The following is a 27,463-nucleotide window of genomic DNA, read 5'->3' on the forward strand; positions in this document are numbered from 1 at the left end:
TAATTTTCCTGAGATTTCTTTCATTTGCAAGTGGGAGTTGGGTGGGTTTGTAAGTTGCTGGGGGTTTTGTCTAAAGTAATTATTTGTGGATAGGCAGAAGTGAGTTAGCCCAGGAACAACAGTCTTAAAATGGTCAGGTTCACTCAGTTACCAAAATTCTCCTTCCTTTTAGGAGTCCACACTTTGCTCACGACTCATCTCAGTGCCATCCTCAGGGAGAACCACAGCGTGGTACAAGATTCCATCCAGGTTGTTGTGGACCAGGCCTTGGAGCAGCATCACCAGGCTGCCAAGGTAATAAATTCACAATTTCCTTTCCCTACTCCCTCTAAGAAAAAGATAGCCAGAATACATGGCAGACGAGGCCTGAGACCCCTTCCTTCCGTAATGCCTCTTCCTCTGGTTTTGTCACTGGGCTGATCTTGTACACTGCGTTTAACCTAGGAACTCAAGCTTTAACGTAGGTGGATCACTGTAACCAGCTTGCTTAGTTTTACCTCGCGGTAGGTGAGTTTGAGTAAGTAGAGACAAATAGAGAAAAATGGTTCATAAAGCACCTCTTCCTTATCTGTACATCTCCCTTTTCCACATATATTTTTGGAGCTACTGCTTCACCAAATCTTACATTCTTCCCCCATTTCCTAACCCCTACAACACCACTTTCTCTTCTTACCTGACTTTCTGAATTCTTTCATCCTGTGTATTTTTGGTAACACATTTCCCTTTTCAGGGAAAAAAACACACTAAGAGACAAAAGCTTATAGCTTTTTGTTTTTAAATAGTAAGTGTATCTGTTTTATGGCCCAGTGTCCCATTACTTGTCTTTTTTTAATGTGTCTGTGTCAATAAGATATCCCTATGAAAGGAGATAACATTTTTTACTTATTTCAATCCCTAAGTGTCCTTTACATGTTATAATCTCAGTAACTATCATTGATGGAAGGAGGAGAATTGTTGAAATCTTTGGTCCTTTAGGAGTCTCTGAACCAGCAGCTTGGGATCATTACAAACTGCAGTCTCCCCCTTGCTTGTTATGTTTCCTAGGCCCATCAGAAACTACAGGCCTCACTCTCAGTGGCTGTGAATTCCATCATGAGTATCGTGACTGGCAGCACCAGCAGCAGCTTCCGAAAGATCTGCTTCCAGGCCCTTCAAGTTAGTAGGATGCTTTAAAATGCCAGGGTTTTAATGATATTCTACTGCCTGTCTTAGTACTATGTGCAGTGTTTTTAGAAACATTATTTTATTGATCCTGCTGTGATCCTACATAGTACCAGTGGTAAGTATTTTAAGAAATATTTGTTGAATGGATAGTGGTATGTATACTATTTTATAAATGAGAAAACAAGTTTTTTAAAATTTCTATTTCCTTTAGGTCACACAGTAGTTAATGAGAAGAACTCAGATTAGATTGGCGATTCCCAATTCCTTGTTGAAGAATGTTCTGTTACTTTATGGTCACAGAATACATTGGAAATATCGGAGCAGCCATAAGTGTTACTTGTATTTGGTGGCATGGAATGGTAATAACAAGTTTTGGAAACAGAGGCCTGAGTTTAAATCTTGGCTTATTTACTTATTAGCTGAGTGCATTTAAGGCTGTACTTTACTTCTCTGAGCTTCATCTATAAGTTGGAAAAAATAATAGTATCTCAGAGTTATTATGAGGGTGAGGGCTAAACATGAAAGTGCATAGCATGTGGTAAGTTTTCAATGTTAGTTTCTTTCCTTTTTCTAGGAATGTGTGCTGACCAAGCAGTATTATCAGTGGGGTAACACATTAATTCCATATCTGTGGCTTCATTTTTTGTACTTTTTTTCTTGAAAAGATAGTATACACACAAAATTTTAAGTATTAATAAACTATCACTAAAATTTTGCATAATATCTCATATATATTTTGTACTATATAGTTGTAACCAAAGTATTCTATATTCATATGTAATTTGACATTTCCCTGTTTCAACAGTCTTAGAATTTGTATTGGATACCATATATTCCACTGTGCTGGTTTAATCTAATTTAATAAATTAGATTAATTAATTTCCCAATGACAGACATTAAGTTGTTTACATTCTTTATGCCAATACCTTTTACTTTCTGAATTCTTTCATCTTGTATATTTCTGGTAACCTGTTTCTTACTTCATATGGCCCCCTTTTCAGGGAAAAAATAGCCACACTAAGAGACAAAAGCATAAAGCTATTTGTTTTTAAATAGTAAGAGTATCAGTTGCATGGCTCATTGTCTTAGTGATTGTAACTTCAGATGTCTTGCTTCTTTTGAATTACTTTCTAGAATAAATTTCTATAAGTGGAGCTACTGGGTCAAAGGCTGTAACATTTTTATAATCTAGTGCATCTTATCATAGCTTCGACTTTCTGGGTCATGTGGATAATACAGGGCAGCGAGAAGAACACGATATTAGGAGTCCTGCGATCTTCCCTAACTTTTGTACCAACTAGCTGAGAGATCTTGAGTTGGTCATTTTTTTAGAATTGCAGTTTTCTCATCTGTGAAGTTAGTATGTTGTTTTAAGGTAATTACTCTGGTACCCTAATATTTTATACTTCTATACTAAAAAGTAGAGGCTGTTACCCATTCTTTATGGATGCAAACTGTATTATTTTGTTCCTTTCCTTTGTAAAAGACTTATGTGGGGAAAAGTTCTTATGTCAGCCTAGTTCAGTGGAACGTCTGTTCCTTTTGAACTTATTTAAGAGGAAAGCAGTTTACATTACCCCTTCACAAAGAGATAGATCTCTGGGATATTTATCTCCTGCGGAGATAGGGAGAACAAAGACCTTGTTTGAAAGATCTTGCGTAGGTCACAGAAATTGGAAGAAATATAAGAATCACAGCTACCCGTCTCATGCCTCCTTTCTACTTCTCCTGTGTCCATAGGAACTAATGAAACTCCTGACATGATGTGAGCAATGTCAGTGGTTTGCCTTCCTATTTGTCTTGTCTTCTTCTCGTATAAACTTCCTGTGGGTACTTCCCCTTTGGTTGCTAGTAATGGAATTCAGCACATTCTATCTCTGGCCCATTTTAGGCAGCTGACACACAGGAGTTTGGGACCAAACTGCACAAATCATTCCATGAGATCACCCAGCACCGATTTCTCCACCACTGCTCATGTGAGGTGAAGCAGGTAAATATAAAGTAATAACCAGTATTTTGGTGGAAATGTTCCATATTCCATATTGATGTATGTAACTGAATACAGGGTGGGTCGGTATAGGCATTTTATACTATACATTTTGAGGTTAGCCTTTCAGCAAGGGAGACTGTGGTTTAGAAAAACTTTATAGAATTTAGTATTACATAGAGGTTAATAGCATGGTTAGATGTCGCATGGATTCCATTTCTGTCACTATCTAGTTGTGTGGTATTATTGTGGAAGCTATTTAATCTTTCCAAGCCTCAGTTTCTTTATCACTAAACTTTCTGATATATACCTAAATGTTTGTTGTGAAGTTTGAATAAAATTATGTATGTATGTAAAGTGCTAACACATAGCTACTCTTATAATGGTGATGATATGATGAAATTTTTATGTTTAGTTTAGCCTAATCAAATCCATACTTTTATCCACTTTTTTGAAAGCTGGAGATATAAAGTTGCTTTGGGGTCTCTACCCTCAAGGAGGTCAAATAGTTCTGGTTTTGTGACAAGTTCCTCTAATGAGTGAAGAGAAATCATAGCTGGGAAATTCTGTATCTTGATTCTAGGTATAACTGGAAGTAGTGTTCCAACTGAAGCCCATCCTTCTGGCTCTTTAGGCTCTAATCAGTAGGACTGACTTTTTTTTTAACTAAAGAATAAGATGAGTAAATAAAAAAGATTAAGGGTGAAATTATTATATAGTAGCTTCTGACCAAGATAGATAGTCCTTCCTGAGAGATGGCAAACAAGTGAAGTTAGCCCTATGATTTCCCTAGCATACTGCCTGGAGAAGGTACGAAGGCCATGGAACAGGGAGAAAGGATCTAGGCAAAGCCTAATGGTCTCCCTGAGCTGAATAGATGAAGCTAGGAATCCAAGGAGGCCAAGGCAGCTAGAGTTTTCAGGGCGGAGTACCAGAGAGGAGAGAGCTGCACAGAGAGAGAATTCTGGAGATCTGCAGAGGTTTTCCCTCTGGTATTCATTTAGATACTGATCAGCTCATTCTTGTGAAGAAACTATCCAGTTAAAAAATCATCCAGAAAGATTAAAGGGAACAATATGCAGATCTCATACAGGGCTAGGAATAGTGACTATTCCTATGAACTAGAATAAAAGCTCTGTAATTTATGGAGGATTAGGCAGACTACTAAGGAGGATCTTGCTTTGAGAATGGAGAAAAATTAAACCTACAATGAGCACTCTTCTGGTCCTGCCTAACAAAGCCTAAAAGCAGAAGCAAGGCCTAAAAAGATTAACTATTTCCAGGTAATTCAATGGCATCACAGAACTAAGTTTGAGTATATTTATAGGAATACAAAACTATCCGGTACCTATCAGGGTAATATTCACAGTGCTTTGCATCCAAAGGAAATGTTAGCAGACATACCAAGAAACAGGACAGCATGACCCACAGTGGGGAAAAAAACTCAGTCAGCTGATCAGTTAGTTATTCAATGAAAACTGATCCAGAACTGACGCAGAAGATAGAATTAGTAGACACAAACATTAAAACAGTTATTATTATAATTGCATTCCATATGCTCAGGAAGCTAGAGGAAAGATTGAACATATTAAGTAGAGATGTGGAAGGTATTAAAAAAAAGACCCTAAACAAACTTTGAAGTTAAAAACTGATATCTCTGAGCTAAAAATTACACTGAATCAATGGCACAGTAGGCACTTAAGGAAAAACACACAGCAATGAAACTATCTGAAATACAGAGCTTTTAAAATACAAAACCAAAAATAATAGAGTATCAAGCATCTGCGAGTTATGGGACAACTTCAGATAGCCTAATATATGTGTAATTGGAGAATCTGAAGAAGTGGAAGCAAAAAATATATTTAAAGAAATAATAGCTGAAAAATTTTCAAATTTGATAAAATCTATAAACCTCACAGATCCAAGAATCTTAACAAACCTAAGCCCAAGAAACATAAAACTACACCAAGGAACATCACAATTAAACTGATTAAAATGGGTGGTAAAGAGAAAAATCTTAAAAGCAAAAAGAAAAAAACCTATTGTGTACAAGGAAACAAAGATAAGGATTACAACAAATTTCTCATCAGAAACAGTACAAGCTAGAAGAAAATGGAGCAACATCTTTATAATACTGAAAAAAGTCAACCTAGAACTTTCACCCAACAAAAATATCTTTAAAATAAAGATGAAATAATGACTCTTTCTGCCATACAAGAGATGAAAGAATTCATTATCAGCAGATGAGACATGTGAAGGAAGTCCTTCACGGAGAAGAAAGATGACACCAGATGGAAACCCGAGTCTACACAAAGCAATGAAGGGTGATGAAAATGGTAACTACGTGGGTAAATATAAAGACTTTTTTCTTATTTAAATTTCTTTAAAACAATTTTTCAAGCAAAATAATCGTAGTAATGTATTGTGAGGTTTATAACCTATGTAGAAGTCAAATGTATGACAACAATAACACAAAGGCCAGGAGGAGAGAAACGGAAGTATACTCTTGTAAGGATTTATACTGTACGTAGAGTGCTATAATATTACTTGAAGGTAAACTGATAAGTTAAATGCGAAAGGAATCATCAGAATAACACAAGGCATTTAATAAGCCAAGAAAGGATAGAAAATGAAATCATAAAAAATATTCACCCCTCAAGAGAATGAGAAGACAAGCCATTAAATGGGTATAAATATTTATAAAAGACACGTCCAATTAAAGGACTGTTATCCAAAATATACAAAGAACTCAACAATTAAAAATAGGCCAAAGACCTTAACAGACACCTCACCAAAGAAGATGTACAGATGGCAAATAAGCACATGAAAAGATACTCCACATTATATATCATTGGGAAAATGCAAATTAAAACAAGATATCACACCTATTAGAATGGCCAAAATCCAGAACACTGAATAATATCAGATGCTGGTAAGGATATGGAACAACAGGAATCCTCATTAGTTGCTGGTGGGAATGCAGAATGGTATAGCTACTTTGGAAGACAGTGTGGCAGTTTCTTACAAAACTAAACATACTGTTACTACGTGATCTGTTAATCATGCTCCTTGGTACTTAACCAAAGGAATTAAAACTTAGGTCCACACAAAAACGTGCACATGGATGTTTATAGCAGCTTTCTCCATATTGCCCAAACTTGGAAGCAGCGAAGACGTCTTTTAGTTGTTGAGTGGATAAATAAACTGTGGTTCATCTGGATGCTGGAATATTATTTAGCACTGAAAAAGAAATGAGCTATCAAACCATAAAGAGACATGGAAGAAACTTAAATAAATAATGCTGAGTAAAAGAAGCCAATTTTAAAGGGCTACATACTATATGATTCCAAGTATATGAGATTCTGGAAAAGGCAAAACTATGGAGACAACAAAAAGATTAGCGGTTGCCAGGGGTTATAGAGGAAGGAGGAATGAATAGGTGGAGCACAGAGAACTTTTAGGGCAGTGAAAGTACTCTGTATAAAATTATAATGGTGGATGCATGTCATTATACATCTGTCCAAACTCATAGAATGTATAACACCAAGAGTGAACTCTAATGTTAACTATGGAGTTTGGATGATTATCATTTGTGTTCAATGTAGGTTCATCAGTTGTAACAAATGTACCACTGTGGTGGAGGATATTGATAATGGGAGAGGCTATGCATGTGTAGGAAGCAGCAGGTATATGGGAAATCTCTGTACCTTCTGCTCAATTTGCTATGAACGGCTCTAAAAAAATAAAGTTTATTTAAAAAATATAATCTAAAAGAAGGCAGAAAAAGAAGAAAAGGGAACAAAGAACATATGAGACAAATAGAAAACAGCAAGATGACATATTTCAATCTAGTCACATCAGCTGTCATTTAAATGTGGATGGTCTAAACAACCCAATTAAAAGGTAGAGATTGTTAGATTGACTAAAAAAGCAAGAGTCAACTCTATGCTGCCAATAGAATCCCACTTTAACTATAAAGACAAATAGATTAAAAGTGAAAGGATGGAAAAAAGATATACCATGTTTACACTACTAAAAAGAGAGCTGAAGAGGATTTAACAATATCAGGCAAAGTAGATTTCAGAGCAAAGTATATTACCAGGGATAAAGAGGGTCATTTCATAATGCTGAATACAGATACAATGAGTAAAGTACATTGAAGACAATAGCTCCACACATTTATGAAACTTTTTAGAGAGTTTTAGAATACATGAAACAAAACTAATAGAATGGTAAGGAGAAATAAATCCACAATTATATTTGGAGATTTCAACATACATCTCTCAGTAAGTGATAGAACAGGTATCTGACAGACAGAAAATCAGTAGTGTATAGAAGAATAACACTAGGTATTAACTCGACCAAACTGATATTTGTAAACACTGCCCAACCACAGCAGAATATACATCTCTTTTAAGTACACAAGGGCCACTTAGCAAGATAGACCATAGTCTGAGCCATTAAATTTATCTCAAATTTTAAAAGATCCGAGTCATACAAAATATCTTTTTGACCACAGTAAAGTTAAAATAAAACCAATAACAGAAAAATGCCTAGAAAAATGCCAAATACTTGGAAAGTCAAATGAAACACTTATAAATCTATGGGTCAAACACAAAATCAAGGGAAATTAGAAAACACTTTAAAATAAAAATTCAAATTGTCAAAATTTGTGAGATGTAGCAAATGCAGGACTTAGAGGGAAAAATGTCTTTGTTAGAAAACAAAAAGGTCTCAAATCAGTGACCTTAGCTTCCAACTTAAACTAGAACAAGAAGAGTAAATTAAAACAGAAGAAATAATAAAGATGAGTGGAAGTCAATAAATTAGACAACAGAAAACAATAAAGAAAATTCAGTGAAACTTAAATGAAACTGAAAAGATAAACATTCAGCCAGACTATTAAGGATAAAAAGAAGACATACATTGCCACTATCAGAAATTAGAGAGTTGGCATCAGATATTAAAAGTATTAGGAAGGACCTTTCCTTTCACTGCTGTGGTCGCAGCTGTGAGTATGCTCAGGCTTCAGAAGAAGCTTGCCTCCAGTGTTCTGTGCTGAGGCAAAAAGAGGTCTGGTTGGCCCCAGTGAGAACAATGAAATCACCAATGCCAACTCTTGTCAGCAGATTCGGAAGCTGATCAAAGATGGACTGATCATCCGGAAGCCTGTGACTGTCCATTCCCAAGCACGATGCCAGGAAAACATGTTGGTCCCTAGAAAGGGCAGGCATACAGGCAAAGGTGAGCAAAAGGGTACTGCCAGTGCTCGAATGCCAGAGAAGGTAACCTGGATTAGGAGGATGAGAATGCTTCACTGACTGCTCAGAAGATACCATAAATCTAAGAAGATTGACCACCACATTTATCACCTGAAAGTGAAGGGTAACGTGTTCAAAAACAAGTGGATTCTCATGGAACCCATCCACAAGCTGAAGGCAACAAGGCTCACAAGAAACTTCTAGCTGACCAAGCTGACGCCCGCAGGTCTAAGACCAAGGAAGCAAGCAAGCACTGTGAAGAGCGACTCCAGGCCAAGAAGGAGGAAATTGTTAAGACTTTGTCCAAGGAAGAAGAGACCAAGAAATAAAGCACCACCTCTCTTAACTGAACATAGTGGCCTTGGCGATTATGTAGATCAATCATTTAATAAAATAGCCTTCATCTGCCTTTAAAAAAAAAAGTATTATGAAGGAATATTATAAACAACTTTACTGCGGCAAATTTGATAAGATTAGATGGACAAATTCCTTGAAAGACATAATTTACTGAAGTTCACTCATGAAGAGTACTGTTTTACTCTATATACCTGGTAACCCTGCCTATTAAAGAAATTGAATTTTAGTTAAAAACATTACCACGATATTCAGAATATTTCAAAATTCTCAAAACTCAATAGAACAAGTTTGCTTTTTTTTTAATGGGCAAAAGATTTGAATACACATTTCACAAAAGAGATACAAACAGTGAATAAACATAAGAAAGGTGCTCAACTTTGTTAGTCATTAAGGAAGTGCAAATCAAAACCACAGTAAGATACTATTTCGCACCCACTTGGAATAAAAAGACTGCCCATACCAGGTGTTGGCAAGGATGTGGAGGAGCTCTTGTATCCTATTTGTAAGAATGAAAAATGTTATAACCACTTTGGAGGAGAGTTTGATTGTTTCTTAAAAAGTTAAATATACAGTCATCATCTGACCCAGCCATTCTACTCCTAGGTATTTACCGAAATGAAAGCATATGTCCACACAAAAACTCATATGCTCATGTTCATGGTATCTCTGCCATATTTATAATAGCCAAAACCTGAGAACAACCCGTCTCAACAGGTAAATGGATAAACAATGGTAGCATGTCCATTCCAGGGAAAACTACTCAGTACTAAAAGGAACGAACTATTGATACAATAATATGGATGAATCTCTAAATAGTTATGCTGAATAAAAAAACCTGGAAATACAAGAGTTCATATTGTGATTGTATTTATGTAAAATTCTAATAAATGCCAGTTCATCTATGGTTACAGTCTTAATTTCCTCCTTCTTGGCCTGGAGCCGCTCTTCACAGTGGTTGCTTAAAGATGGAAGATATAGCAGTTGGAAAGAGTGATCATTAAGGAGAGAGGATTCTTTTGAGGGTGATAGACACATTCATTATCTTGATTGTGGTGATGGTTTTGCAAGTATGTACATATGTTAAAATTTAATCAAATTGTACATTATATATATATGCAGTTTATTGTTTATATGCAAGTTATGTCTCAAACTATCAGAAATTAGAGAGTTGTTATAAAAAAAATTGTAAACACTGTTTATAACAGAATAACAGGGCCTTTAGCACTTCTGCTTTTCTCTCGCTTTCCTACTTTTGCTTGCCTAATTGGATGGAGAAGTTTAGGTGCCCAGGAACCAAAGGATTACAGCATCTCATTGATTTGCCCATCCTCCTCTGCTTTGTAGTTAAAAGGCAGAGGGCAGCAGTGAAACTCCTGTAAATGCTCCCTTTACCACACCTTTTTCCATGGCTCTATGTACCTTGCAGGAAGCACCTTCCTAGGAATGCATCTGCTGTTCCTTTCAGCTGGCTCACTGCAAATACTCTTGCTGGTTTGTCCACAACTTTAGCAAATAAAAGTGAATGCCCACCATTATCAGTTCCCTATGGATGCTATACCAAATTACCACAAATTTGAAAAAATAAATTTATTATCCCAGTTTTTGAGTACAGTAGTTGGAAATCAAGGTGTTGGCAGGGCCACACTTCTCCAAAGGCTCTGAGGGAGAACCCTTCCTTAATCTTTCCAGCTCTGGCAGCTCGAGATATTCCTTGGCTTGTGGCCATAGCACTCTAATCTCTATCTCCATCTTCATATAGCCTTTCCCTTTTGTCTCTCAAATTTTCCTCTGCTTTTCCCTAAATGACACCTGTCACTGCTTTAAGGCCTACTTTAAAGTCACGATGATCTTCTCTTCACGTCCTTAATTACATCTGCAAAGACCTCTTTTCCAAATAAGGTCACATTCACAGGTTTTGGGGGTTAAGACTTGGAGATATCTTTGAGGGGGCACTATTCAATTCAGACAGCCATCTGCATCTTTAGATTTCTAGGGATAGGTTCAGGGTAAGGCGTATGCCATTATCATAGGACCTGGGATATATAGGATCTAGAGGGATCTAGAAGTATTTCAGCCAGTGAAGTCCTTTGGCCTGGGTCTGCTTGATATCCCAGTGAGATCTCAAAAGGATACGACTTCTTTTGCCCCATTCTGTTGCTGTATTGATCACTCATAGCCCATTCATAACCCAATTAACTGGGCAGATGGTTAGTGAACCTAAGGTCTTACCTGTAGTCATAGGTCTTAGAAGTAACACTTATTGAATCCCTAATCTGTGTCAAGATTTCTACTTTACTCTCCACCAATATCCTATAAGGTAGATTGTAGTTTTCCCATTTTATAGATGAAGAAACTGATTAGGTAACTTTTCTAATTTGCTCAGAATCACACAGTCAGCAAATGACAAGGCTAAGATGTGTACTGAGATCTCCTGGCTCTGTAGCCTAGAAACATTGTTGCCATATAGGACTGGATCACAAGCCAGAGATGAGAGATCCAAGGCCATTCAAGATCATTACTGTTTCTCTCTAATGCCATAGTGATAAATAACTTGTTAGTAGCACAAGAGTGGCACCCAGTGGCTTCGGCTAAAAACTGCAAGATCAATGATGATAGGTCAAATTCTTTTACCTCTAGACCAACCAGTCCCTCAATTTCCATTTCTCAATAGGTAAAGTAGAATAGCTGACCTCTTGAGTAATACAGAATAAATCCATCTATGGCTACTACATAGTTTATGGAGAATGGAAGGAATGAGATAATATGTTTTTAGAGCATTATAGAATAAGTTCAGGAAACAGTCATGCCAGGAGTAGAGATTTTCAGCCTGGGTAGACAAGATAGTGTTCCAGGGCTTAGTGTCATATGTGCGCAGGGACTGGAAACTTAAACCCAGAATTAAGCAGGAGCAGTAACAGGGAGGCACTTTCTAAGGAAAAGTATTGTTCCCCAGGGACAGTGGGGAAGACCAGAATTAAATGGCCTCTGTCTCAACAAGGGGACCTGTTGAGCGGTGTGCAGGGCTCCCCTACGGCTCAGAGCTTTATTTCGGAATGTGGGTATTTCCTGGGTGAGACCAATTTCAAGGTAGGAGAAAAGTTTGTCTATTACATGAGATTTTCCAGGCTAGAATGAAGTAAAAGAATAAGCTTTCTCTCAGAAAAAAAAATGGAAATTTTTGTAATACTCTATTTCACTCCTTTAGGGCCATCTTTACCACCTTTTTGTTCCTTGGAATATAATTACTTAGAAATTGAAACTTATTTTAGCAAACAATATGATAGAATATGTTTTGAGCTATAACTCATGTACCATAAAATTTACCATTTTAAATTGTACAATTCAGTGGTTTTAAGCATATTTACTGTGTTGTGTAGTCATCACCAGTAAATTCTAGAATATCTCCGTCGTGTCAAAAAGAAAATCTAATTTGCAGGCAGTCCCAATTCTCCCACCTCCATTCCCCGGCAACCACTAATCTACTTTCCATCTCTACGGATCTGCCCATACTGGGTATTTCATATAATGAGAATCATACAATAAATGGCCTTTTGTGTCTGACTTCATTTAGCATATTTTCAAGGTTCATCCATGTTGTAACATGTAACAATACATTCTTTTTTTATGGTTGGACAAAATATTCCATTTTATAGATATACAGCAGTTCCCTCTTATCCTTGCGGGATACGTTCTAAGACCCCCAGTGGATGCCTGAAACCACGGGTCGTACTGAACCCTGTACATACTGTGTTTTTCCCTATACACGCATTCCTTGTCATTTAAAGGCATTAACTTGATTTACTAAGTAAACTAAGGGCTACTTGAACACAAGCACCATGATACTATGACATTTAATCCGATAGCTGAGATGGCCACTATGTGGCCAATGGGCAGGTAGCACCTACAGCCTGGTGACATGAACAAAAGGATGATGCATGTCCCAGTGGAACAGAGAGGCAGCGTGAGAGTTCATCAGGCTACTCAGAATGGTGTGCAATTTAAAACTTAATGAATCGCCTATTTCTTGAATTTTCCATGTAATTTCTTGGACTGCAGTTGACCTTGGGTAATTGAAACTGTATGAAAGTGAAACCACGGATAAGGCAGGATTACTGTACCACATTTTTTTTCTCCATCAGTTGATGGCCATTTGTGTTATTTCCATTTTTTGGCTATTATAATGTTACTGTGAATATTTTTGGGTGGACGTGTTGCTGGGTCGTGTAACGAGGAACTTCTAAAACTGTTCTCCAAACTAGTTTACCATTTTACTTTCCCACTAGTACTATATAAAGGTTTCAGATTTTCTGTATCCTCACCAACAGTTGTTATTGCCTATATTACCATCATAGTGGAGGTAAACCATGTAATAGTGGTTTTGATTTGCATTTCCCTAATGACTAGTGATGTTGAGCATCTTTTCACATGCATAGTGGCCATTTGTGTCTCTTCTTTGGAGAAATGTCTATTCAGATCCTTTGGCAATGCAATTTTGAATTGGGTTATTTATTGTTGAATCATAAATTCTTTATTCTGGATACAAGTTCTTTATCAGATATGATTTGCAAATATTTTCCCATTCCTGTGCTGACTTTGTACTTTCTCTAGTGTCCACTGAAGCACAACAATTTTTAATTTTGATAAAGAGGGTATCTATTTTTATACATTTATATTCTTAAAAAACAAGGAGCTATGAGTATTGGGTTCTGATCTTAGTACCTTTGTTTCTCTGTACAAATTGAACTGTGTTGCAAGGCTTTGAAAGGCTACTGAGACTATAAAAGGTGCCCTGTGGCTTCCCAGGTTTGACCTAGTCAGTCATTTGTTGAGCATTTACCCTGTGCAAGGTGTAAAAAGATGTAGGCATGATGAACCTTACCTTTCAAGGAATTTAAGATGTAGAAAATGGACATCCACACATAAAATGAAGAACAGGGGCATGCAGTGCATACTGCAGAGCCCGAGGAATGGGGCCGACAGTAGGGAACAGGAGTCCAGAGGAGGCAGGAAATGCTGGAGTGAGCTTCAAAGCTATAGTGGAAGGAAGCATTGAAAGTTGGGGGCTGGTTTAAGGAGATTCACGTGAGCCAGGAATTAAGCAGGTGAGGGTAGATAGCCCTGTGAGATAAACAGCCACCAGGCACACTCATCTCACTGCAAAACTAACGGGACTTCTTATTTTTTAAGCAGCTGCTCCCAGAAAAAAGTGATGCAGAAGAAAACACAGAAGATACACATGAGAACAGAAGCCTGGAGCTCCAGGCAGGTAAGGGTTTAGCTTTTCAGGTGAGCTCTGGATCAAAGTTGGGAAGTAAAAAAGCATGACTTCAGGCTTTCAACCTGTACCTTCTAGGACAGTCTCCTGGGATTTGGCTGCCTCCAACACCAGTGTGGGTATTCTGGGGCAGCAGGAGGCGTTCCATCCCAAAAGCTAGTATAATAGGACTAGAAATTTCTCCGTTTGCAGTTACAGATATGCACAATGGGGTGGGGCCCTGAATCGAGTTGGTTCTGTCATGTCTTTTCATCATTATGTGTTGATACTGTGGCTCTCCCTGGTTTTGACTGCTGCTGTTTGGGGCTCTGGAGGCTGTTCCTGGACGCAGACACCACTTCAACCTTGATATGTGTTATGCGGAGGTGTGTGTGATATGATGGTGATCATACTGAAGTCTTTCCCCCTCCAATACTTAAACAGCATTCAGGGGTGGCAGCGGCAGGGGTGTGTGTGTGTATGGCCGGAAATAACCATAGTTACTGGTGCCTGAACCTGCAATGGTGTAGGTGCCAGGCACCATTCTAAACTTTTTAAATGTACTGATGCTCTTCATTCTCAAAATAATCCTACGAGGTATAAGTACTATTCTGATTTTACAGATGAGGAAACCTGAGGCCCAGAGATGTCAATAAATTTATCAGAGGTCATGCAGCTAATAAATGGTAGAGCCAGAATTCAAACCCAGGCAGCTTGGCTCATCTGTCTCTAAAAGAGCCAGACTAGTGGGGATGCACTGTGGGATAAAACAGTGCTTTAAATTTGTAAAAAATAAAATAAAAAGAAAGAAATTTGCACAAGTCAGTCAGTCAGGTTCATAGTAGGAGGGCGGCCTATAGGCAACTGCCCCATGCAGCGTGAGCAGCAATGGGAGAGGCGAGGCCAGCTTTCTGGCAGGGCAATCAGCCTCGCAGGGGAGGAGGAGCCGGACAGTGCAGACTCCACGAAGAATTTGTGTGCAGTGAGCCCCAAGTGAGAGTTTGGTACAGCCCCAGGTGCCGTTTCCCCGTTTCCCAGGCCCTGCTCAAGGCGGATAGGGAGGCCCTGAACCGTTATGCAGCCTCAGCCTGTACCTGGAGGCCGGAGCTGCCGGGCTTTGATCTGGACGGGACCTGATGAGAGGGTTCCGAGGCGGGAAGGCTGACAGCTCCTCCCTTTCTCCCAGGAATCTCCCAAGGGTCTGTCTGGCCCAGGACCGTGGGAATAAGATAAGTGAGTCTGTTTTCTCCTAGGGACCAGCGGGCAAACAGAAAGCAAGAGGCTCAAGAAGGGCAGCCTCCACCAGGTCGTGGAGGAGACGCAGGCTTTCCCCGCTGCCGGCGCCCCGGGCCCGTCAGAAGCGGCCCCGCGCCGTGCGGAGCCCCCCGGGGGCGGCCTGGAGGTAACCCGGCGAGGGCCGCGCAGGAGGGGCGGGAACCTGGGCTCGCCGAGAGGTCCTCACGCCGGTCGTCTTTCCCGCAGGACGCGCTGTGGCTGCAGGAGGTGTCCAACCTGTCCGAGTGGCTGAGTCCCGGCCCTTGAGCCGAGGCCCCGCCTCGCGCGTCCACGACGGCCCAATGGCTGCAGCGGCCGCGCGTTGCCAAAGTTCAATAAACTTGCTCCGCCCACGCCCGGAGTGTCTCAGCGTCGGGGGCGGGGCCGGGAATCCGCGGGGCCCGGAATCCGCGCCGCCGGATGGCGTCACCGCAGCCTCCCGCCGGCGCGGGCCGAGTGGCGGCGGGATTGCGTCACTCGTGCGCGCCGCGGGTCCGGGCGCGATGGCGGCGCTGGGCGGGGATGGACTGCGCCTGCTGTCGGTGCCGCGGCCCGAGCGGCAACCGGAGTCGGCAGCTCTGGGCGGGCCGGGCGCCGGGCTGTGCTGCTGGGTGTCGGTGTTCTCCTGCCTCAGCCTCGCCTGCTCCTACGTGGGCAGCCTCTACGTCTGGAAGAGCGAGCTGCCTCGGTGCGGGGGCTGCGCGCGCCGGGAGCCCGCGCCTCCGCGGGGCGGGGTTATGGGCGGGGCTTGGGCGAACGGGGGCGGGGTCGCGCCGTCAGGCGGTGGCCGCGGGCCCCCTGAACTTTCTGCGTTCTTCGTAGGGACCACCCTGCCGTCATCAAGCGGCGCTTCACCAGTGTCCTGGTGGTGTCCAGCCTCTCTCCCCTCTGCGTACTGCTCTGGAGGGAACTCACAGGCATCCAGGTGCGAAGGAGGCGGGGCAGAGGGCAACGGGAGCGATCTCAGCGGGTGTGGGGGAGGAAGCAAGACTGATGCCCCCTTTCCTGTGGCTCAGCCAGGCACATCCCTGCTCAGCCTGATGGGCTTCAGACTGGAGGGCATTTTCCCAGCAGCACTGCTGCCCCTGCTGCTGACCATGGTGAGCCCCTCTCTCCTTCCTTATCTGTTCTTTGTTGACAGCGTGATGCTCCTTTCTGTGACCCTTTTGCTCATCTTGATTGTGTCCAGTTTTTGAGTGATGGGAGATAGGAACTGTAAGATGGCTTGAGGCCCTTGGATCTGCATGGGTGGGAAATTCAGGATGAGAACCAGAAGCTTGAAGTCTCATGAAGCCTTGTCTGGGTAAGGGCAGTGGACTATGGTTTAAGCCTTCCCTTTGATTGCTCTCGTTTTTCTGCCTCCAGATTCTTTTTCTGGGCCCACTTATGCAGCTCTCTATGGATTGCCCCTGTGACCTGGCAGATGGGTTGAAGGTTGTCTTAGGTGAGTCCTCAAGGCTGAGGGGAAAAGTAGGCCCAGGCAGTTCAGAACAAAGGCATTCCGCGGGCTCACGGTGGGCTTGAACATGTGAAGTGAGATGTTGTGTTTCCTCATCAGTAAAATGGGGACATGTAGCGGGAGGCCTCAAAGACTTGGCCCCTGAGAGCATTGGCCACTGCTTCCCCCAACTTTTGGCCACTCCAAATCCCGAGCTGATCTTGGGCACATTTTGATATTTCCAGAGTTTAATACCAGGATATCCTACTTCAGCTACTAATCCCTTTCCGTTCAGTTCTCTTGAGACATTGACTTAGGTAGACTTGATAAACAAAGCCCTATTCTTACCTGTTCTCAGGAATATTAATGCCTGACCTGAGTTTGTCCAGGAAAAGGGTGTGGGAGAGGGGCCCTTGGGGCCTCTAGGGATGTTCTTTCTGTTCAATAACTCGTCACTCACTGCTTATCCTGAATCCCCTCTTCAGCCCCTCGCTCCTGGGCCCGCTGCCTCACGGACATGCGTTGGCTGCGGAACCAGGTGATCGCACCCCTGACAGAGGAGCTGGTGTTCCGGGCCTGCATGCTGCCCATGTTAGCGCCGTGCACAGGCCTGGGCCCTGCTGTGTTCACCTGCCCACTTTTCTTTGGAGTTGGTGAGTCTGTCCAGGCTGGCCCTGTTGAGATGTTCCCAGCATGAGGGCTGAGAATGGGGATTAGGGACATGGGTAGGGTCTGTAGGGCAGCCTGGGAGGAATGCGACATGGTTCTCGCCTTCCTTTCAGCCCATTTTCACCACATTTTTGAGCAGCTTCGTTTCCGCCAGAGCAGTGTGGGGAGCATCTTCTTGTCTGCCGGTGAGTCCTAGAGAAAGTGCCTGGGGCAGTCCTGGATTAGGGTGTGTGAGGGTGCCCCTGATGGCCACTCTGGAGGGATAGTTGGGAACAGTACTATGGTATTTGGAGGGGCTTCTGACCATGGGAGTTGGGGTGTAGAGGACAGCCATAGGTGCCGGGGCAGGCAGCCACCGCCCCCAGGGGGAAGGGGATGTCTCTGGCTGATGGGTGTGCAGTGCTGGGACAGGAAGGGCATACAGGTGTGGTCACTCGCGGCCTCCCCGTCTCCAGCGTTCCAGTTCTCCTACACAGCCGTCTTCGGTGCCTACACTGCTTTCCTCTTCATCCGCACAGGTTGGTCCTCAGTCTCTCATGGGTCCTTGGGGGCTCCGGGGCCCACAGGAGTGGGTGGGAGAATAGGAAGCCTATGTTTATTCTAGGAGTGACAAGTTTGTTTGTTTGTTTTTAACCACAGTCCTGGGGCCCTCAGCGTGGTGAGGTCTGAGAGGTAGAAGGAAGCAGAGGCCATGGTGTGTGGGTGGATGCATGGGGCATCGGTCCCTTTTCAGGGGATGAGGATCATTAGCCCTGGAAGGGCCCGCAGAGGTGGTGGGGCTGCTCCCTGAGCTCCTGTCTCCCCTCCCCAGGACACCTGATTGGGCCAGTTCTCTGCCACTCCTTCTGCAATTACATGGGCTTTCCTGCTGTGTGTGCGGCCCTGGAGCATCCACAGAGGCGGCCCCTGCTGGCTGGCTATGCCTTGGGTGTAGGACTCTTCCTGCTTCTGCTCCAGCCCCTCACGGACCCCAAGCTCTACGGCAGTCTTCCCCTTTGTGTGCTTTTGGAGCGGGCAGGGGACTCAGAGGCTCCCCTGTGCTCCTGACGCATGCTTCTTTACACACTTGTGTGAACTCTCATGGGGCTCCCCAGCCCCTCCCTGTCCAGGGGTACTGCAGGGGAGGAGTTGGCCGAGGTCCCGAGATCTCAGGAATTTTTCTAGGGGATTGAAGCCAGAGCTAGTTGAATCCCAGGGACCAAGAGAAAGGAGCAGCTACCCAAGGGTGCGGCCCCTCTCTAGAGGGGGTTGAGGAGCAGCTGGGAGTGAGGGGACAAGGAGCAGGTCCCAGGAGCCATGCACTCCCTTCCTCATTTTGAACTGCTTCTCTGAGCTCCTCTGTCCCTGAAAAGCTGCTGGGGGTGGGATTTACAGAACCCCTGCCCTCAACTTCCCAGGGTTTTCTCATCGTCTTTTTGCATCAGGACTTTGTATTGGGATATTAAAGAGATTTAACTTGGGTAACATGGCCTCGGACCTTCGGGAATTTAGTCTATTTGGGGTCTTGGGAGTATGCTCACCACCTCTGCCAGCTACCAGCTACCTTGGACACTAACCTCTGGATAGGTCAGCCTGATAAAGACAGTTTCCTGGAAGGGGGCAGGATGAGGGGGCCTCTGGCTGCCTTGGGTCTTACAGCTTCCTCCTTCCTGAGCCAGGCCCCAAGTTCTAGCACAGGTGAGCCTAGGACTGCAGGTACCAGGTGTGAGCCCACCGCATCCTGGGGTCTGTAACTTGGCTACCAGTGTCAGGAAGTGGGACCCAGGGCCCTGATCCCAGCGATGGAGCCTCCAGCCTGTGTCCTGAGAGGGTGGAAGGTCCACTGTGGGGCCTTCACCAGGATCTCCCCAAGCCTCCCAGCGTACACTACACAAGAAACAGGTCCAAATGGAAGAGGAACCAGCTCAGAGTCACCTGGGAGTGGAGGCTTTCCTGGCTCTTTCTACATTGGGCCTCTGCCACCGTGCTGCTTGTGTGGTCTCCGGAGGGACCTGGAACAAAGGCTGCAGCCCTGGGAGCAGCCACAACCCTGCCGAGCGACACCGACTCAAGGTTCTTTCTCAGAACCCGCTGTCCACTCTGCTCTGCTCTTGTGTTGAGAATGGTTTTCAGCTCCCATTCCAGACTCAAGGGAGGGTATTGAGTCCCCTTCCCTCGGGCTGGTGGTTGGAGGAAAGGAAACATGCGCAGTCACTCCCCGGGCACCCCCAGGTTGGCCATGACTAAAACTGTATTCACTTGGGTCTAAAAGGGCATTGTGACAGTCACACATTTACTTTGCTAGCAAGCTCTGTGCAGCAGCTATCGGAGAGGCGGAGGGGGTGAGCATGGGCCCATTGAGAGGGTAACTGTGGGATCTTGGAGTCCAAGGAGGAGGAAGCCCAGGCCCACCCCAGGAGCACTGGCTGGCGGGGGGCTGGGATGGTTCCCTGGAGTATTGGGGTATCTGGGCCCTACCTCTCCCCTTTCTCATGCTCCTGCTCCACCTTTCCCCTCACTCGCCATCCTCACCTTTGCGGTGGGCAGCAGTACAGCGGTGCAGACAGGGCGAGAGGACTGGGGCTCGATTAGAGTTCTGAGTGCTTGGGGGGGATGGGCAGAATTAGGTCCAGGGACTCTGAATCCAGTGCACCTCACCTCTCCCCGGAATCCTCACACCCACAAGTTCCCACATCCAAGGTCTCAGCCACCTCCCAGAACATGGTGCTTGTTTGTGTCCAGACCTGAACGAATGGGGTGGGAGGTAGGCCCTGGGTTTAGAAGGTCAAGCAGTGTGGTTGGAAGCCTCTCTTACTAGCTGTGGGGTTCTGGAGAAGTCAGTTAACCTTACTGTGGCTCCATTTCTGTGTCCATAAAATGGGTGAAGTTTGATTCCCTGAATTAATTACGTGTCAGGTGCTTAGAACAGTCCCTCCACCCCACCTCGCCCTTTAGCTCTCAGTAAGGACTAGCTAATCCTGTTTGGGGTGTGTATACAGGAGGCATTCTAGCAGCTTAAACCAAGGCCACTGTCATCCTCGCTGCCCTCCAAGGAGGAAGATCCAGCTAGCCTGGGGAGTCCAGAGGCAGCCCTGCCCCTCTGCCAAATGACACATAGGTGGGCTGCAAAGGACCCGGCATGGAAGGCAGGGAAAGCCAGTTTTATTGAGTGACGTTCTCAGGATCTGGGGCTTAGGTCTCCCCCAAGGAGGTCAGACCCCTACACCTGCTCCCGCGGATCCTAGGCCTACCGTGGCCTGTAGTCTCCAGCAAGGCTGGGACCCTCATTTGGCAAGAGGTGGACATGTGAGTGTCCACAGCAGGGAAAGGAGAGATGACTGAAGAAAGGAAATGGGCCACCACAGGCAGTGTCTCTTGCCACAAGCAGCTGAGGACAGGAACTCCAGGGTCAGGCACTGGCTAGCCCGGGCCTGCCTGGCAGCACAGCATCTCTAGAAGGCTTGGGGTGGGGATGGCCAGCCTGCGAGTCTGGGGCAAGATCACTCAATTTCCAGGATGAGGTCGTCACCCTCCAGTATCATGTCCTTGGTTACGTGGATCTTGCGGATAGTACCCTCCATGGGTGAAGTCACCACAGTCTCCATCTTCATGGCACTGAGCACACACAAGGGCTGACCTTTGGCCACCTTGGCCCCTGCCTCCACTTTGATGTCTATCACCTTTCCAGGCATGGGTGCCCCGATCTGGCCCTTCACATCCTTTAGGGCCTTGGGGTGGAAGTGCATCTCCTGAACAGGGCAAAGGGGACATGAGACACCAGGCCCTTCCTGTCCCGCCACCGAGCCAGTGCAGGGGGAACTGTACCTTCATGGCCTGAGTGTCCTTGACCAAAATGGACCGCAGCTGTCCATTGAGCTCGAAGAAGACCTGCCTCTGTCCCGTCCGGTTCAGGTCAGTTATGGCCAGGGCTTTGATGTGCAGCGTCTTGCCCCTCTCCAGCTCCACCTGCAGGAGAACGTGGAAGCGCAGGGCTGGGGGGCAGGTGGGAGGGGAGTAGCCCCTGACCAAGCCCCAGGCAAGTCCCTCCACCTTGGGTCTCAGCTCCTCAACTTATAAAGGCCTAGCCCCCCGGTTTCCCAAGGGTACTTTGTGCACCCATAGCTCTCGGGGCTGGTGACAGCCAAGCCAAGGTCTGGAGCTCCAGATGTGCTGGGGTCCTTAGGGAGGTGAGGGCAGGGGTCTTGGGGTGGAGCGTATGTAGGTGCCAGAGCCACTGACCTCAAACTCCTCTGCAATTTTGGGTCCCTGAAGGAAGAGGCGGGTGTTGAGGCTATCCAGGGGACCGAAGGTAGCAGTGAAGTCCTTGAAGCTGGAAAAGACGTCGGGGTAGATGGCTGCTGAGAGCACGTCCTCTGGGGTCATCTCCTCTCCGTGCCGCTCCGTCAGCTCCTTCTCTAGCGCCTGTAGATCCAGGGGAGGGAGGGAGGCTCCGGGCCGCCCCTCCACCCTTGGCAGGTCCTTTAGCACCTGGGGGCAGAGCAGAGGGTCAGGCATGATTCCCGCCCCGACCCCAGCCTCACACTGGGCCGGCCAGTCCCCACCTTGGTCCCTACCTTAGAGCGAAGGGGCTCAGGGAATCCCCCATGGGGGATGCCGATGTAGCCCTGCAGGAACTCCACCACGGAGCGGGGGAAGGACAGCTCTTCTGCCTGGGCCTCAGCCACTGCCCTGGTCAACCCATTCTGCACCATGAACTGGGCTAGGTCTCCCACGATCTTGGAGGAGGGTGTCACCTAAGGAGAAGAGCCCCTGGGTTAGGGTGCCAGGTACCTTATGGAGGCGCCGAAGCCGGGGTAAGGGCACTGGGCCTGGCTCACCTTGATGAGATCACCAAGCATCTGGTTGGCTTCCACGTAGGCCTTCTTGACCTCCTTGAACCTGGAGCCGAGCCCCATGCTGTGTGCCTGGAAGTGCAGGTTGGTGTACTGGCCCCCTGGGATCTCATTCTCATACACGTCCGAGTTGCCAGACTTCATGGTGGCCGTGCAGTCAAAGGCCGCATACAGTCCCCGGGTCCCCTCCCAGTACTCACTATAGTCAAACACGCGCTCCAGGGGCACCCCTGCAGGGAGACCAGAGGCAGGGGAGAGCTTGGGAATGTGCCGAACTCCCAGCTGCTCCTCCCAGGACCCTGGGGTCAGCTCAGGTCCCATCTCAGCTTGGGTGACGGGAGGCAGGGCCAGGCAAGAGCATCTGGACTCTAGGATATGCCAGACTGCTGGGACTGAGGGGGGCTGTGGCTTTGAAAGGGGTAAGGCCATGGGCTGCCGCTCCTCCTACCTGTTTCTAGGGGAGTGCCTTGGGTACAGGCCACCAAGGCCCCCATACTGGGCTGTGAAGTCATCCCGGACATGGCATCAGCTGCCACATCCACCACATCGGCCCCAGCCTGGGCACAGGCCAGCATGGTCGCCACGCCTGCCCCCGATGTGTCGTGGGTGTGGATGTGCAGCGGGAGGTCGGGGAAGCGGTCCCGGAGAGCGCCGACCAGCATGGTGCAGGCCGCTGGCTTCAGCAGCCCCGCCATGTCCTGGGGGAAGAGGAGAGACACAGGTGGTAAGAATAGGACCCCATGTGTGCGTGTGGGGAGATGAGGGGCGAAGGTGGTAGGGAAGCAGAGAGGGGGAGACGGGAAAGTGGGACTGCTGGCGGTGGGCTGGGCCCGGGCACCTTGATGCACAGGATGTGGGTGCCGGCTCGCACCAGCTCTTCTGCCAAGCCCATGTAGTACTGCAGCGAGTATTTGGTGCGGCTGGGGTCGGCCACGTCACCCGTGTAGGAGATGGCAGCCTCTACCACGCCTCCAGCACTGCCCACTGCCTCCATGCCCAGCAGTAAATTGGGCAGGTAATTGAGGGAGTCAAAGACCCGGAAGACGTCCATGCCATTCTCCTTGGCCACCTCACAGAACCTGAGTGGGTAGGAGAGCCCAGGGGTTAGCCCCATCCTCACTGCCCCCTGCACCTCCTTCTCAAGCTCCCGGCCCACCTACAGTCCCTGGGGGATGAGTTCTGAGGGTCTGGCCATACAGGAATCGTGGTACCCACAGGATCAGTGGGAAGGGGGCCCCAGTGTGGACAAGGCCTTTCCTACAGCAGTTATGCTGCGCAGGGTCTCCCAGAGGCATCTGGCACAGAGCAGAGCCGTCCTATGCTGACTGTGCCCGGGTCAGAAGAATTAGATTAGCTGGGGATTCTCTGCAAAGGACTGGCAGGCTGAGGGAGAAAGAGCACGGAACAGTTAGTCCTGATGCTGGGTTCTGCCCCGGCTCTACACCACGTGGCCTGGGCCAAGTCACCTGCCTTTGTGGGACCTCTCTGCCCCACGATCTAGAGGCCCTTCCAGTTCTCTGACTACAGCTCTACACTTCATGACATTTCCAATAGCAGCCCTCACTGGGCGCATCTAGTAGAAGGCTCGGTTTTGAGCCTGCTGTGGGGAGCACAGGCCACCGCGATGTGGACTGGCACCTGTCGGCCATGCTGTGTGGTGTCTACCCACCCACCCCCAGGCTCACTTGAAGACCACATTGTCGGGGTAGTTGGTGTAGCCCACGGCATTGGCCCCCCGCAGCAGCATCTGGAACGGGATGTTGGGGATGAGCTCCCGGAGCTCCTGCAGACGCCGCCAAGGGCACTCGTACAGGAAGCGCATCGCAACATCAAACGTGGCTCCTGTACAGGGACCAAGAGGCCCGGGTCAGCCCCAAACGCCCGGGGGACCCCACGGCGCCCTGCAGCTCGGTGGCCTGAGGCTCTGGCCCTAATGCCAGGTCCTGCTTATCTTCAGGGTCCCCCACATTCCCATGCAGCCCCCCATAGGCTTTTTCCTTTGCTGATCTGGGCAGCTCAGCTCACTGTTCTCTCTGTGGCTGCTCTGACAGCTCCCACCCCATTCTATGTGCTGTAAGTCAGCGGCCCCCAGCTGTCGTGGCCCCAGGGACCAGGGCTCCTATGAGAGTCTAACGCCTGATGAGCTGAGGTGGCGCTGCAGGGCGACTGCAGATACAGGTGAAGTTTCGCTCGCTCGCCCGCCACCCACCAAGCCTGTTCCTAACAGGCCACGGACCGGTAACGGTCCGTGGTCCAGGGTTTGGGGACCCCTGCTGTAGTTAACAGACTGACCCTGAGCTGCCTGGGCCTCAGCTCTGGTCTTGTGCCCGGCATGGGGCCCGACCAGAGTGGGCACCAGTCACTGTGCCGCCTCCAGTTCTCAGCGGTTCCCTCAACGTCAACGTCTCTAGCTTCTCAGTCTCCAGTGGCCTGACCACACTGTGGGGGCCCGATTCTTCCAAGCACGGCCCCATTCCAGCCCTCCTCCAGCCTACCTCCCCAGTTCTCTATGCTGAAGAGCTTGCTGAAGTTGTGGGCGACATAGGGGGCGATCTTTTTGAGGTCATGGGTTCGCACACGAGTGGCAAGCAGTGACTGGTGGGCGTCCCTGAAGGTCGTGTCCATCAGCAGCAGCCCCTGGTGGTTCCTCACTGCTCGAGCAAAGCCCTCAGGCCCCTCCTGGAGCAGGATGTCTCTGAAGCCAGACGGGGGTGGGCCTAGGGAAGACCAGGCCTTAGTACTCACCCTGCAGGCGGCAACCTCCTGTCTCCCCCGTGAGTTGGCAGAATGGGTCTCACCTACCTATGGGCACTGTAGGGACAATGGGGTCCATGGGGCTGGGATTGGTCTTAACAGGGATCGGGGTGGTCGGGCCATTCACCATGACATGTCCTGTGGAGAGAGTGGGCAGCAGGTCAGGGCAGGCCGGGCAGAGTCTGAGTGGAGGGCAAGAGTGAGAGTACGTGGGCTCAGGGATGAGGGGACTCCTCCAGGATCCCTAGTCCTCCAGCTGGCCCCTGTCTTTTCCAAAGCTAGGCAGTGGGGACCTATTGAGGGCCACGTAGATAGAAAAGGGGAGTCTCTAAGATCAGGAGCAAGGAAGGTGGGAGGGCAAAGCAAAGGAGGAGGACCAGATCGAGGGTTAGGGGTGCTAGGAAGCTCTCTGGGCAGAGGACCAGGAGCAAGGCATCTGGAGGGGAGAGGGGAGGGCAGGGCAGTCTCAGGGCCGGACCGAGGTAGTGCAGCAGCTTCTGGGCCCGGTTCTGTGCAGGCCGCAGCTGGAATAGATCCGGGTTCTCGTCGATGAACTGGGTGTCCACGATGCCTGCCAGGAACTGCTGGTTGTTGAGCACGTTCTGCAGGAAGGGGATGTTGGTCTGCGGGACAGAGGTGGGTGGGAGGGTGTCACCATGCAGCAAGGACAGGAAAGCAGCAGCTGAAGGTATCACCTGGCCAGCACAGCTTCCCAAATTCCCCGGGATGCCATGCTCCCCGTGGAGTGGCATTTCCCCATTTCCTCACCACCTCCTCCCCCTTCTGGCAGAGTCCCCTAAGCTCTCAGGGGGCTGAGCCTGCTTCCTCCTTGCTCACCCTAGATCATGTTCTGACTCCCACCTCCTCCTTCCTCAGGGATCTGAAAACAAGCACCTCCACACCTCCCACGACGAAGAAAACGGATGAGGGCTTCCCGCAGCACGAGTGCCATGCAGCCACCACCCCCTGCACGCGGAACACGCAGCCACGCCCTGGCAGCCCAAGGCCCCCATGGCTAAATCCGTGGGCACTTTCCCACCCTTCTAACAGTTCCACCTGACATTCCCTCTCTGGGCTTCCAAGACATCTTGCCCTCCTCCTCCTCCCTAGTCACCACTGGGGACTCCTTTTACCCCTGGAGGATGGAGTCGTCAGGGCTGTCACTGGGCTGCTTCTCATACAGTACACTCTACCCAGCTGGCCTCACCCCGGCCTCCAGCTCCAGACCTAGGACCCCAAAGTGGAAACGCCTCCTGGGCATCTCTCCTTGTGTGTCCCGCGCGTAAGCTCAAGTCTAAAAAGCTTCCCTCACCCTGTTCTCCTCTGCCTTCCGGGGGTGCCTCACCGTCCACTTAAACTTACGGTCCATCATCCTCGCCACCCACTCCTCCCATGTCGCTCTCTGGTCAAGCCAGGTGATTCTGCCACAGCCATTTCTAGCCGCTCCAAACTTGCCTTGTGCTCTCACGCCTCACCTTTGCACCTGCCTGGTATGCTTTTCCTGGAAATCAGGTTAAAGGCCCGACCGCCCGCCCTAACCACAGAGCTGGCACCCCTTTCTAGTTAGGCCTCCAGGGGACCAGCCTCGGAAAGCTCCTCCCTCAGCCTCACCATCTTTTGTCTACATTCCTCACACACCTGCAAGTGTTTTGGGGGGCAGGGGCGCTGTTTGAGATACCTGTGTCCATGTGTTTTGTGCACACAGACCCTCAGTTCTGCTTATTAAACGGCAAGGTGATGGCATGAAGCTGGGGCAGGGCGAACCCAACCTAGAGGCTGCGTGGGGGCCTGGGAGCCAGTGCAGAGAGAGCTGTCCCATGACGAGGCCTTGTGGCTGGGACTCCTGTGTGTGTGCCTGTGACCACATAGCTATAGTCCTATCACTTCAGAGACGTCATCTCCATGTGTCACCCATTCATGATCTGTCGGCACCTAGAGTGGGGGGCTCCAAGCCCAGCATGGGCTGCTGGGCCCTGTGGCTACTCTGAGAGATTCTACCTGTCCCCCGAGGGTTCACTATCGCCTGAAGGCCTAGGTGGAAGGCCGCCTCCCCCAGCAGCATCCCACAGGTGGTCACTGCAGAGTGGGACCAGCCAACATTGCCTCATGCCTGTCTGGAGTGATAGCTGTCCCTGAGATTAGTCCCTGCCCCTCCTAAAGACATGGGGACATTTCAACTGGGCCAAGGCATGGTATTTGAGAACAGAAAACCAGTTAAACCATCTAAAAAACCTAGAAGTGCACAGGAGTGAGAAAGATCCTCAGAGGTCTCCCCTGTCAGGCTCTGCTTTCCCCTTCTGTAGCCCCCTCCCCCTTCGCTCCATGGGGGCAGGAGCCAGGCCCATCTGGTTCCTGATGTACCCCAACTCCCAGCACAGGGCAGCACATGGTAGATGCTAGCAACATGTATGTTTAGTGAATGAAAACATTTTCGATGGGCAGAATAGGAACAAAGAACTAGCAGATGCCACT

General features: G+C 47.7%; 3 protein-coding genes and 1 pseudogene across 13 annotated transcripts in view; 3 read left to right on the forward strand and 1 right to left on the reverse strand.

Annotated features, from left to right (window-relative positions):
* The window catches only part of CUNH11orf80 (chromosome unknown C11orf80 homolog), a 60,078-nt gene extending 44,390 nt beyond the window's left edge, over nucleotides 1-15,688 (forward strand). For 3 of the 4 annotated variants that reach the window (XM_036220156.1, XM_016132691.2, XM_036220154.1), the window contains 6 exons: nucleotides 173-294; nucleotides 1,045-1,155; nucleotides 3,056-3,154; nucleotides 13,957-14,035; nucleotides 15,277-15,425; nucleotides 15,506-15,688. In XM_036220156.1, coding sequence (XP_036076049.1) covers nucleotides 173-294; nucleotides 1,045-1,155; nucleotides 3,056-3,154; nucleotides 13,957-14,035; nucleotides 15,277-15,425; nucleotides 15,506-15,565 — 620 coding nt within the window. In that variant the 3' untranslated portion in view covers nucleotides 15,566-15,688. The remainder of the gene's footprint in view (nucleotides 1-172; nucleotides 295-1,044; nucleotides 1,156-3,055; nucleotides 3,155-13,956; nucleotides 14,036-15,276; nucleotides 15,426-15,505) is intronic. The other variant, XM_036220155.1, reaches the window with a different exon arrangement.
* LOC118602767 lies at nucleotides 7,813-9,243 on the forward strand (annotated as a pseudogene).
* A 79-nt stretch (nucleotides 15,689-15,767) lies between the features above and the next one.
* On the forward strand, nucleotides 15,768-18,873 carry RCE1 (Ras converting CAAX endopeptidase 1). 4 transcript variants are annotated; one of them, XM_016132671.2, is made up of 8 exons: nucleotides 15,768-15,986; nucleotides 16,121-16,223; nucleotides 16,315-16,398; nucleotides 16,664-16,742; nucleotides 17,222-17,389; nucleotides 17,519-17,590; nucleotides 17,861-17,923; nucleotides 18,217-18,873. In XM_016132671.2, exons 1-8 carry the CDS (start codon nucleotides 15,802-15,804, stop codon nucleotides 18,450-18,452), a joined length of 990 nt encoding a protein of 329 aa, XP_015988157.1. In that variant the 5' UTR covers nucleotides 15,768-15,801; the 3' UTR covers nucleotides 18,453-18,873. The 4 variants fall into 4 exon arrangements, with proteins under 4 accessions (XP_015988157.1, XP_036076050.1, XP_036076051.1 ...); XM_016132678.2 differs by having other exon boundaries at nucleotides 15,788-15,986; nucleotides 16,319-16,398; XM_036220157.1 differs by lacking the exon at nucleotides 17,861-17,923 and having other exon boundaries at nucleotides 15,770-15,986.
* A 1,651-nt stretch (nucleotides 18,874-20,524) lies between these two features.
* The window catches only part of PC (pyruvate carboxylase), a 93,356-nt gene continuing 86,417 nt past the window's right edge, over nucleotides 20,525-27,463 (reverse strand). For all 5 annotated transcript variants that reach the window (XM_016132607.2, XM_016132615.2, XM_016132633.2 and 2 more), the window contains 11 exons: nucleotides 25,470-25,614; nucleotides 25,040-25,129; nucleotides 24,733-24,954; nucleotides 23,923-24,079; nucleotides 23,076-23,316; nucleotides 22,686-22,935; nucleotides 22,223-22,467; nucleotides 21,959-22,138; nucleotides 21,624-21,872; nucleotides 21,210-21,350; nucleotides 20,525-21,133 (listed from right to left, as the gene is read on the reverse strand). In XM_016132607.2, coding sequence (XP_015988093.2) covers nucleotides 20,885-21,133; nucleotides 21,210-21,350; nucleotides 21,624-21,872; nucleotides 21,959-22,138; nucleotides 22,223-22,467; nucleotides 22,686-22,935; nucleotides 23,076-23,316; nucleotides 23,923-24,079; nucleotides 24,733-24,954; nucleotides 25,040-25,129; nucleotides 25,470-25,614 — 2,169 coding nt within the window. In that variant the 3' untranslated portion in view covers nucleotides 20,525-20,884. The remainder of the gene's footprint in view (nucleotides 21,134-21,209; nucleotides 21,351-21,623; nucleotides 21,873-21,958; nucleotides 22,139-22,222; nucleotides 22,468-22,685; nucleotides 22,936-23,075; nucleotides 23,317-23,922; nucleotides 24,080-24,732; nucleotides 24,955-25,039; nucleotides 25,130-25,469; nucleotides 25,615-27,463) is intronic.

Source organism: Rousettus aegyptiacus, unplaced genomic scaffold, assembly GCF_014176215.1.
Source record: "Rousettus aegyptiacus isolate mRouAeg1 unplaced genomic scaffold, mRouAeg1.p scaffold_m13_p_5, whole genome shotgun sequence".
Classification (NCBI taxonomy): domain Eukaryota; kingdom Metazoa; phylum Chordata; class Mammalia; order Chiroptera; family Pteropodidae; genus Rousettus; species Rousettus aegyptiacus.

What these genes read in the sequence shown, in the direction of transcription:
- RCE1 (XM_016132671.2), top strand. Translation starts at nt 15,802, where the DNA reads ATGGCGGCGCTGGGCGGGGATGGACTGCGCCTGCTGTCGGTGCCGCGG. An exon ending in GAGCATCTTCTTGTCTGCCG is followed by an intron (nt 17,591 to 17,860) that starts GTGAGTCCTAGA and finishes CCCCGTCTCCAG; the next exon opens with CGTTCCAGTTCTCCTACACA. An exon ending in TTTCCTCTTCATCCGCACAG is followed by an intron (nt 17,924 to 18,216) that starts GTTGGTCCTCAG and finishes TCCCCTCCCCAG; the next exon opens with GACACCTGATTGGGCCAGTT.